General features: G+C 40.5%; 1 protein-coding gene across 2 annotated transcripts in view; it reads left to right on the top strand.

Moving 5' to 3' along the window:
- atp2a2a (ATPase sarcoplasmic/endoplasmic reticulum Ca2+ transporting 2a) overlaps positions 1 to 12163 on the top strand; it is a 47249-nt gene that overhangs the window by 33980 nt on the left and 1106 nt on the right. Inside the window, exons 14-20 of one of the 2 annotated variants that reach the window (XM_072434138.1) lie at positions 126 to 461; positions 1679 to 1899; positions 2883 to 3085; positions 3160 to 3245; positions 4062 to 4195; positions 5751 to 5868; positions 6537 to 6657. In XM_072434138.1, the coding sequence (XP_072290239.1) occupies positions 126 to 461; positions 1679 to 1899; positions 2883 to 3085; positions 3160 to 3245; positions 4062 to 4195; positions 5751 to 5868; positions 6537 to 6657 (1219 nt within the window). Of the gene's footprint in view, positions 1 to 125; positions 462 to 1678; positions 1900 to 2882; positions 3086 to 3159; positions 3246 to 4061; positions 4196 to 5750; positions 5869 to 6536; positions 11094 to 12163 lie in introns of those variants that run through there. The other variant, XM_072434137.1, reaches the window with a different exon arrangement.

Here is a 12163-nt window from a genome sequence, read left to right as displayed (position 1 = left end):
ATACTGATGACTAAGTGGTGTGAACATTTTATTCTGTTAGATCTATATTCTGTTCTACAACATTCATATCCATGGTAAAAGCTGCCATAACCTAAACTTTACTGTTGTTTTTCTTCTCTTTGCAGTGCGACCTGACGTTTGTGGGCTGCGTGGGGATGTTGGACCCTCCTCGACAGGAGGTCGCGGCCTCCATCATACTGTGTCGCCAGGCCGGGATCCGCGTCATCATGATCACCGGGGACAACAAGGGCACGGCGGTGGCCATCTGCCGCAGGATCGGCATCCTGTCCGAGGACGACGACGTGGACAAAATGGCCTACACCGGGCGAGAGTTTGACGACCTTTCCACGGCCGCTCAGAGGGAGGCGGTGACTCGTGCTCGCTGTTTCGCCCGAGTCGAACCGTCACACAAGTCGAAGATTGTGGAGTTTCTGCAGGGCTTGGATGAGATCACGGCCATGGTGAGGGCTAAACTCGGGCCGGGTGATATGATGACGAAAGCCTGAGCTCAGTCTTGTGACAATATGTTTTGTTTAGTTTTTTGTAAAATTGCTATATTGTGAGGCTAGGACTGGGTGATATTTAGAAAAATGTATGCTGGATTATGTCAATCCAACAGAAATGTGCTAAATCATGTCTTCAAACTAGTTAGTTGAGTTTTAATTATCAGACAAATGTGAAATATCAGTTAAATTAATCACAAAAGTGCAGAAACATCATCATATACCCTTATTTGGAAGTTTACAAGATACATTTTTATCCTTTTTTATCCTTGTTGTGACATTTTTTTCCTCCGGCTGCTCCCCTGTCATTGTCATACATTGTTAGAATTTGTTCTTTGTGATTATACTGCCTTTTACTTCCAATGACAAACAAAACATTTCACGTTGCCAAATATAAGAGGCAGGGGTTCTCGGGAGAGCCGTCTTTGGCTTGACGTTGGCAAATGTCGTAAGGCTTTTTTCCGCCCAGAGACAGCAGGGAGCGACAACAGACCCGTCAAACAAACCAAAAAATCATATTTAACCATCACTAGGACTTAATAAGGCAACAATGTTACTTAGTTCTGCTTAAAAACAACATTCACAATATACATTTTTATATACTGCCCACCCCATCGAGTCGGTAGTTTTCTTTTGACCGCAGCTCTCAAACAAAGACACACTTCCTCACTCACACCTTCTATTGAATAACCTCAGATTTTTTCCACCCCTAGACTAAACCTTTTTATTCTTTTTTCATATCGTGCGCAAGATAAATAAAAGAAAAATCATTTGGGAACGATAATACTTCTAACACCAAAGATGGTCATTAAAAAAACTAAAATGTTTATACTTTATGCAGCTCAGTCTGGTTTAGTCACATCTCGAGCCAAACTCAGACAGAACTGTGCAATCAGATCTGTTTATTTCTGTGCCTCAAATGAAGCAAAGGTGCTCATCATTTATCATTTAAAACAAATTCAAGCTTCTCTCACCTCAGATTCACTGCGTTTGGTGCTTTGTTCATTTATTCTGCAGAAATCCTTGTGATGATTTTTATCTTCTTTTTTCTTATCTCTTGATGAAATGAAATGCTTTGATAGCTTTCCAACAGAAATTGAATGAGAAATGAAACAAAAAAAGCTAGTAAAGGATGTAAAACCATTAAATCCTTTGCCCCGTCCTCCTCGCCGCAGACAGGAGACGGTGTGAACGACGCCCCGGCCCTGAAGAAGGCGGAGATCGGCATCGCCATGGGCTCCGGGACGGCCGTGGCCAAGTCTGCCTCAGAAATGGTCCTCGCCGACGACAACTTTTCCTCCATCGTGGCCGCGGTCGAAGAGGGAAGAGCCATTTATAACAACATGAAGCAGTTCATCAGATACCTCATCTCCTCCAACGTCGGGGAAGTCGTCTGGTCAGTTTGAAACATCATACTGTTGTTTTTATGTCAGAAACTGAACGTGAAACTATCGATGTCACGATTATTGTGAGAAGAACGAGCCACAGTCAAGTACTTTATTTTCTCCAAGTCAAATTGTCTAATAGATCACAATTTCTCTAGTTCGTGATCTGCTTTATGAAATCAACTCCCTGAATGATAGAGCAAAGATAATAATACACATATTTTTGCACGTTAAGATAAACAGCCAGAAATATTATAGTATACAGTATGAAATTACTTCTAAAATGGTCACGATTATTATTTTTTTGGTCTTGTGATTATATTGTGACCTGAATCACAATTACTGATTAATCGACACATCTTGACGAGCCTACATGAAACTATCAGATGAAAAAATACATATCAACTGCTCATTTATAGTCTTTATTTGAAATATAACGTAAAGTCAAGGTTAAGGCAAATTGAATGCATTAAAAAAAACATAATTCTCATCTCAAATTTTCATGTAAGTCATTTAAACCTAAATACAAATCTAGAAAGTGCATAAAAGGTTACTGGTATGTAGATGATGACAAATTCTCCTGCGAGAGCACAATCACAACTAAAATGTGAAAGCCATTGCAGTCTAATAACAAATGAAAAACTCTACAACTCTGCTAAAAATGTAGTTTGTATCTAACATATGAAAGAAGAAAATCAAGTGAACAGTTGTAGAAAATCAGATAAACAACAGGAAGTCTCACATTTATCACTGATACAGACTTTGTAATCACACACAAGTTAAACTGATTATCTTTCTGTCCTTAAATTAGATGTTTCCAAGTCCGTTTGTTTTGGAGAATGATTGTCGTAGAGAGCGTTGAAGCGTCCTTTATCTCCCCCATACAGAAACAATGGAGAAACTACTTTCAGTTCCCCTTTGACAGTATGAGACAAAAAACACGTCTGTGCATAACCTCTATGAAGGAGATAAGTGGTCATTTTTGTCCCTCCAGTATCTTCCTGACGGCAGCTCTTGGTTTCCCCGAGGCCCTGATCCCGGTGCAGTTGTTGTGGGTGAATCTGGTCACGGACGGACTTCCTGCCACCGCTCTGGGCTTCAACCCTCCAGACCTGGACATCATGGAGAAGCCGCCGCGAAACGCCAAGGAGCCGCTCATCTCCGGCTGGCTCTTCTTCAGATACCTCGCCATCGGATGTGAGCATCCGCAGCCGTTGCCGTCGCGTCTTTGTGAAGTGCTTTGACTAAAACCTCTGGCGTGTGTTGTTCAGGTTACGTTGGGGCGGCGACGGTGGGCGCGGCCGCCTGGTGGTTCATCATTTCAGACGACGGACCTCAAATCACTCTGTACCAACTGGTGAGTCGCCGTCAAACTGCACGGCATCAAAGCGGTTTCATTTCATTCATTGTTGTCGTCGTCATAAACTTTATTTCAGACATTTACTTTGTCCGTAGAAATTAAAAGACGACAAAAAACTTTTAGAAATGACGATAAATTGTCAGATTATTGTATAGAATTATTGAAAAACGTGGCATTTTTTTAAGAACTAGTTGTGTTTGCGGCATTTGAAATCTATTGTATTTTTTGTCTTAAGTAATACCACAATTATATTATGCATCAAATAATCATAGTCATACTTTGATCAGCACAAGTGTTATCTGGACTCAAAAACACAAATGAAAAAGGCTTTTGTAACTAAGACAGTGGCATTATTAAAGGACAAATATTCTGCATTATTTGTACTGTTATTAGCCTTTAAACATGCTCTTGAGTACCTTTTTAGTTTGGCATCTCACGTTTTAAAATTAGAACGCTATTGTCTATAGAAGCTAAATTAACTGATTACTGAGTACTGGCTGCAGAAGGAATTACAGTGGTTAATAATGAACAACTGGAAAGTTTTTTTGGAGATGCCACGCTGTTTTACTGACTGTAATTAGAAGGGGGAAAGTTTGGCATTAATTTAAACCAGCATAGAGGATTCATGTGTTTTTGGAGCTTGTTGGGGAGAGGACTTTCTAAACGGGATCAATCAAACTAGCGTGAATGAAGCTAAATGCTACTATCCAGGTATGTTTTTGATGAGGGAACAAAAATGTCAATAGCATAATATGTTTCCTTTTAAACCAAAATGTCAAAAAGAATAAACACACTTTCTGACTTTTACCCCAGAGCCACTTCCTCCAGTGTGAACTCGACAATCCAGAGTTCGAGGGTCTGGACTGTCACGTGTTTGAGTCTCCGTATCCCATGACGATGGCTCTGTCCGTGCTGGTCACTATCGAGATGTGCAATGCCCTCAACAGGTCAGTCCCGCTATTTCCCGTGGCATTAGTTATTAGTTAGTTGGCAAATAGCCATGTTTCAAACAGATAATAATGATAACTTCTCTCCACGCTGACTTGATAAACCGCCGTCTTTCCAGTGATGGTGGCTTCATTTGTTGACCCGACAGATTTAGTGAAACAAAGCGAGCACACGTTAGCAACCAGCATAGAAACCAGGTCTAAACCACATACCAAGTCTAAACCAGGTCTAAACCACATACCAGGTCTAAACCAGGTCTAAACCACATGCCAGGTCTAAACCAGGTCTAAACCACATACCAGGTCTAAACCAGGTCTAAACCACATGCCAGGTCTAAACCAGGTCTAAACCACATACCAGGTCTAAACCAGGTCTAAACCACATACCAAGTCTAAACCAGGTCTAAACCACATACCAAGTCTAAACCAGGTCTAAACCACATACCAGGTCTAAACCACATACCAGGTCTAAACCACATACCAGGTCTAAACCGCATACCAGGTCTAAACCAGGTCTAAACCACATACCAGGTCTAAACCAGATCTAAACCACTTACCAGGTCTAAACCAGGTCTAAACCACATACCAGGTCTAAACCACATACCAGGTCTAAACCACATACCAGGTCTAAACCACATACCAGGTCTAAACCACATACCAGGTCTAAACCACATACCAGGTCTAAACCAGGTCTAAACCACATACCAGGTATAAACCAGGTCTAAACCACATACCAGGTCTAAACCACATACCAGGTCTAAACCACATACCAGGTCTAAACCACATACCAGGTCTAAACCACATACCAGGTCTAAACCAGGTCTAAACCACATACCAGGTCTAAACCACATGCCAGGTCTAAACCAGGTCTAAACCACATACCAGGTCTAAACCAGGTCTAAACCACATACCAGGTCTAAACCAGGTCTAAACCACATACCAGGTCTAAACCAGGTCTAAACCACATACCAGGTCTAAACCAGGTCTAAACCACATACCAGGTCTAAACCAGATCTAAACCACTTACCAGGTCTAAACCAGGTCTAAACCACATACCAGGTCTAAACCACATACCAGGTCCAAACCACATACCAGGTCCAAACCACATACCAGGTCCAAACCACATACCAGGTCTAAACCAGGTCTAAACCAGGAGTAAACCAGGAGTAAACCAGGAGTAAACCAGGAGTAAACCAGGAGTAAACCAGGAGTAAACCAGGAGTAAACCAGGAGTGAACCAGGACTATAAAAGCATTAACCCTGGACTAAACCAGGTCTAATTCAGGATGATATTTATATTTAGAATTAAACTAAGAAAATGTAAGTTACCCCCAGAAGAAGGGTTGTCAAAAGTATAAAAATCTGATTTTAAAATGACTATAGTATCAAAACTAAAAACAAAATCACTTAAAACAGGACAAAGTGTGAACTTTCCTGAACTGTTGTAGTCTTGAATAAGACCAAGCTAAACTTGTGTGAAAATGTTCAAAATGAGAGTCTATGGTCTCAAAAACGCAACACTGCTGGAGACTGATCTGTGCGTTTCATGTTCCAGTGTGTCAGAGAACCAGTCCCTGCTGCGGATGCCTCCCTGGGAGAACGTCTGGCTGCTGGGGGCCATCTGTCTCTCCATGTCTCTGCACTTCCTCATCCTCTACGTCGAGCCTCTGCCCGTGAGTCCTACTCCTGAACCTCAGCTGTGTTCAAAAGGGCTAATGATGCTAATAATCATGTTTGTAAATCAATGTTTAAATTAAAGCGTTTCTGAATCAGCACCAGACTGTAAACAATGACATTGACAGTTTAGCATGCTGGTTGCTAAAACATTTTTTGTAGAGCATGTGAAAGTTAGAATTACACATTTATAAACGTCCTGTTCTTAGACCCTCATTCTGCCAGGAAGAACTACAAAAACCCAGTGGGAAAAAGAGAAACCTTGAGAAGAACCACAGTGAAGAAGAGATAGATCCACAGATGGACTGTTATTAAAAAAAAAATCTTACAGTTCTTTCCTATTCACCCTTCAAACGTTTTTAGACAAAAACATTCTAAAATTCCAGAATCGAAGCAAAAGTGAAGTGGAACATCATGTGATTTCGGCGTCGCGGTAGAGCAGTGGTTAGCTCGCTTCACAGCAAGAGTTGGGATCAATTCCCGATGGGGCCTTTCCGTGTGGAGTTTGCATGTTCTACCCGTGTCTGCCCCTCAGTGGGACTTAAAAACATCAGCCTGAGGACAACGGGTAGAAATTAGCACTTGAGCTACAGCCTGGTACAATGCATCTCATGTGTATTGTGCATTATCCATCAAGTATCACATCTCCCCCTCCCCCTCTGTGCAGGTCATCTTCCAGATCACCCCTCTGGACTCGACCCAGTGGCTGATGGTGCTGAAGATCTCCATGCCCGTGATCCTGCTGGACGAGCTGCTGAAGTTCCTGTCCCGAAACTACCTGGAGCTGGGTAAACGCCTGGAGAGAGGAGCGCCCCCCAAGCGCCGCTCTCTGTCCCACGGCACCAACGGCATCTCCTGGCCCTTCGTGGCTCTGTCGCTGCCCCTGGTGCTGTGGGTCTACCTCCCCGAAAACACTAACCTGACCTCGCTCTGGCGTTGACCCCTTCACCGCCGCCCCCCTCCCCCACCCCACCCCCCCTGAGCACCGTGTGTGGAGTGGAGACATTAACACCATCGACTAACTTTTATCACGGGAAAAGTCGGCGTGGTGGCTTCCTAAAGCTTAGAACCACTGAAATGACGACGTTACAAAACCGTTTGCAGAGACTGACGACCATAACATGTTTTTATTTGTCTATTTTGAGCCGATAGATTATAAGCAGAGGTGTTAGAGTAGCCAGGGAGTGTGCTCCAGTAAGAGAAACGTTACTTCAAATTAATATTACTCGTGTAAAAAGTGGTAACACAATTAATTACTCAAGTAGGGCTGCTTTTAGGGGGTTGGCATGATGCTAGCTCTGAAAACGATTAGGTATCTCCTTGATTTGATAATATATCTGACCCAAAGTCCACTGGCAACTAGTCGACGGTGTATTTATCAGTAAAAAAGGCAGATTAAACTCACAGTTCACTCCCGAATATCAAGATAACTCGCTTCATACCTTCTTTTCTGCTGCTGTGAATATAAAATCCTATAAAATTCCTCCAAAAAAACGGGTCGACTAATGAATATTTTGGTCGACCCGGACGTCATCAACCAATTAATCGACTGAACGACAAAAGCTCTACTGCTCTACAAGTAAAAAAGGCATTTGGACAAACATCTACTTGAGTAACTGGGGTCTATTTACAGGGAGGATTTGAACGAGCAAATCATAAAATAAGGCACAAAATCTTGATGAGAAACTACAAGTCATATCTGATCGTAAGGTACAAGAAACGCAAATGTTCTAATCATTTATTATCGTCAACATGAAGCTTTTGTCACTGGTAGACTTCCGAAGGTTACTCAAGTAAAAGTAAATAACTGTGTAAATGGAACTTGCTATGGAAGACGGTATTTGGCTTTGTAAAACTGTTTGTACTGAATGTCGGGGGGCTACGTACGGTACGACGACTGACAAAGACGTCCCGGGTTTTATTTAAGGCGCTCTTCTTTTTGGTCCCATTTTAAGCAAGTAGAAATATAATGATTACAGAATAGGTTTAAGAGCTGTACAGAGAATTTACAAAGCTATTTTATAACTATGACTATTTTGTAACTTTGGGGGCGAGAATGTAGTGGAGAGATGATGCATTTTAGGGGAGCATAGACTTCAAGTGATTGGTCTGTTTTTAAAGTCAGTTTAGAAGGAAAACACTTAACAAAGAATATATAATTAAGTTCAATACCAATTTGGAGGTTAAGATGCTGAATAGAAGCTCAAATTCCTATCACAAATGTCTCAATTGTCATAAAAAAAAGCTATTTGTAATTCTAGTTGCTGCCAGTTTATGGTATAATGATAATTGTGGAAAAAGAACAAAATATCAGACAAAAATATCTCCCAGCAAAGCGTTTTTTTCTTGTTTCTGGCCGGCAATCTACAGTACCGTATTTTCCGGAGTATAAGTCGCACCAGCCAAAAAATGCATAATAGAGAAGAAAAAAACATAAATAAGTTGCACTGGAGTATGAAATGCAGTTGCAAGAGTGAAAATAACAAATAATATCATATAAGTCGTATAAGTATATAAATATAAGTGAAACACTATGAAAAAAGGTGCAAACTATGAAAAAAGGTGCAACTTATAATCCGGAAAATACGGTAAATATAAAATACAAATGTCAAAATATCATCATTAAATTGAGAAGTGTATGAGTATAAATATAATTATGTAACAAGTGGTCTAAAATGTCACGCTTCTGTCTTAAACGACACATGTGAAGAGGAAACCAAACGTCAAGTCTCTCGTGTTGTCCCATCGAGCTGTTTACGCCTGTGTTTACGGTCGTTTTACCGCGGCAGACCAATGACTTGAAGTGTATTTGCGTGCACGTGTTCGTCCGTTCTCCATGCATCTGTTGTTCTTTTCTGCTTTAGGCAGAGCACAGCTACCTCAGCGCTGTTAGACCACCATCACCACATCGTCTTAAAAGTACAATTTCATACGCTTAAGGACAAACCAACCAGAAATCAATCATACGTGTGTGTATACAAACTCACCAGGATGTTTTAAGTGACCCGATAATAGACCTTTCCAGAGTTTGCATTAGCCACTACCATTCCAGGAGTTAGCGTTAACGTATTCTCAATGGGAGAGTTAGCGTTAGCCTCCGAACATGGAAAAACCAAGGTTGTTGTTTTGTGTAGATTGTCACCATTAGCGCCTAAATTAGCCTACATGCTAACAACCTTGTACCAAACATGTCTTAAATCTGTTATTTCTGGACAATAATGCACCTAAAACATAACGGGCCACAACAGTTTGACAATGAAATGTATGTTTTTGTTTCAACAAGCGCCACAAATCCTACTGTAAAACGTGAACTTTATAAAACAAACTTAACTGGCAAATGAGATAAACGTATAAAAGCAACCGTCTGCAAACGACACAATAACCGTCTTGTGTTTGCTGCTCCGTTAAAACGAACGTGATGGAGCGTAAACACGAGTACCACGAGCGCATCTAAACGCATCACTCCTGGAAGGGTCTATTGTGTTCGGGTAGTTTCAACTGTAAAAGGAAAGAAGTGCGACTTATACTGAGCTAATATCATTCTGTATTTAAAGGGACAGTCCAGTATTTTGTAAAAAGGGGAGTAAAGTTTGTAGGATTTGACGGGAGCAATAACACACGTCTTTATAAACAACATAATGACTGTGAAATTGTCTTTACATCCAAATAGTCATGATATTGTATTTTTTACTTACATAATTATACAGTTTTTGTGTGTTATTGCGTCCGTTATTTACTTCCTCATAGCTGTATTGTAAACGCTGCGCTGCCCCTTTAAGATTCACATTGTTATTTATTTCCAGTGTATTTTGTGGTTGGTTGAAGCGAGAGGACCAATGTGTTACGTTTTAAGTACCGTAAACATGTTAAGGGTGTTTTTATGCTATGTATTCTTTTGCAAATACATTGTTTTGGGTTTGTTTTCTTGTTCGTTTTAACATACTGTCTTATTTATCACATTTAAAATATAGTTATGCTGCAATCATGGGACGTAAACCCGCTCGCTCATGAATACTTTACAATCTCGTCTGTTTGTACAAGTTAACTGTGAATTTTTGTCGCCTCAAATAACAGTTTTTTTGCTTCTGCTCTCCATCTTTGACACACACTTTGACGAGAAAGCGACCTCTCGTTTAGAAAAGGAGAACTCGGCATTGATCAAAGTTGGGGTTTTTCTGTGACTGCAGCATAATGTTAACGTAAAAAATGTGCACATACTGTACTTGAACTTGTAAAAAGGCACATGTCGGAGGGACTGTATAAAATGTACATAGCACACTGACTGTAAAGGCTTCGACACAGACTTGAACCTGTCACTGTTGTTCTCCTCCGGGGGGCGCCGCATGAACGCTACCGTAACACAAGAACTAAAAGGTGAAGAGTGGGAGTAACTAAACTTAACTGATTAAGATAAATATTGTGAAGGTGCATTTAGCAGCCAGATTGTACAGTGTTTTGAAAAGTCAAGGTTTCCAACTTAAAAGATGGCGGTTGCGTACATAATTTGTTTTGATTACGACAATGCACAAATGTTTTAGCGGCTCAATTGTGATACAAAGGCAAAATATGTCAAATAATTAAAAAAAATATATATATATACATTATAATCGAGTTGGTAGGTATCTCTGCACATGAACTTGAGCACAACATTCTCACATTGTGGTTTCAGGCTCCAATTCTGTATCAAAAATGTTGAGTTAATCTGATTTAAAACGGGTGATTTATTATTTTTGGCAGTATTGTGTAAATATTTTTGGAGGGAATACTTTTTCTGGAATTGGATGGACACTTTAAATTGAGAAAAATAATAATAATTCGATGTTTGACTGTATGAAATGGGGGAGGGGCCTATTTAGAACCACAACATTGACACTATTAGACCTTTTAAATTCACTGTATGCACCTTTTACTACACATACTTTCGGGTGCTGTTCGAGTTACTCCCACTGACATACTTTCACTGTACAGCCTAATGATGTTATGATTTTATTTGCATGGGATTTCTTTTGTCAATTTTGTCATAACCCTATTAAAATTAGAGCAATAATAGTGAATAATGTGTTTTAATGCTTATGGTACAATGTGAAAGATGATTGTTTGGAAATGCCTTTAAATAATTGTCACAAGTGCCAGGATCCTGCTGAATGGATTTGAGATATTTATTTTCAGAGATGGACATTAGAGTTGAACTGAGGTCGACACAATAAAAATGTACCTAAGGGAAGATTTGAATGTTGTAATTACTAATTAGCCATATGGATTTGACCTGGGCTTTCTGTGTGGCGTGGAATGGTTTGGATTGTTTGGTTTTTTTTAAATAGGAGATGCAAGTGATATTTTACGGCTATATTTACACTTAGCTTTTAATTATTCAAGATTTGTGGTGTTTCTTACCAAGTAAAGGCTCAGGCTCGGCCTGTAGAAAAAAAGATAAATGTACTTGTGTAATGTCAAATTAAATGTATCAATTTAACTGGTCATTGTCCTCTTGGTTGCTCTTCAGACTCGAGACATGGGTTTTTAGAAATTTACATCATTAAATTGAAAGTGCATATGACGGGTTAGAAGACCACACATTCCCTATTTTCATAAACATAAATTATTATTTTATAAACATAATTTAACTTCAGTTTTTCTATTTTTATTTGTCTCATTTGCATATATTAGCTTTCAAAATTTGTGTTAGCGGTAGCATTGACTAACAGAAGTGTTCATCTCGTTTGTGACGTCCAGCTCTCTGGTCTGTGGGATCTGTCCCAGTGCGGACGCTGCAAAAACTCTTTGGAGACAGAATTGGACAGGAACTGGAGAAGTAGCAACACATTTTACAGAACAGATATTTATTTCTTGACCTTCAAGTATCAATCACTTTTTAATAGTTAATAGTTTTAGCGGTTCTTCTCAAACTCGTGCTTCAGAGCTGCTGCTGCTCCTGGACTGGTCAGTTTGTTCTGCAGAAAGAGCATCTCTGAGCTGAGCGCCTCCTTCAGCAGCTCCAGCTTTTCCTCTTTGTGCATCTACAGCTCGGTCCTTATCTGGACACAGGTGAGGTCTTCTGACTGACCGCTGCTCTCTGGGCCTTCAGAGCCTGGGGCAGCGCATCAGTTTCTCCACATCTTTGTAATCTGTGCAGCTCCTTCTCTCCTCCTGGACACTGCTGCTCTGGATCATCTCTAGGTTGAGTTGCTCCTCCTTCCTGAGCAGCTCCTGGAGCATGCTCTCTGGGATGTCATGTCGGCTCATCTAGGCTCATGTCGCTGTCTCCTACTCCTCTGCGCCTTTATGGACTCCAGG

Source organism: Eucyclogobius newberryi, unplaced genomic scaffold (genome assembly GCF_026437365.1).
Source record: "Eucyclogobius newberryi isolate DKJ021-1_F unplaced genomic scaffold, fEucNew1.0.hap1 SCAF_6, whole genome shotgun sequence".
Classification (NCBI taxonomy): domain Eukaryota; kingdom Metazoa; phylum Chordata; class Actinopteri; order Gobiiformes; family Gobiidae; genus Eucyclogobius; species Eucyclogobius newberryi.
This window is presented reverse-complemented; position numbering and strand designations above follow the sequence as displayed.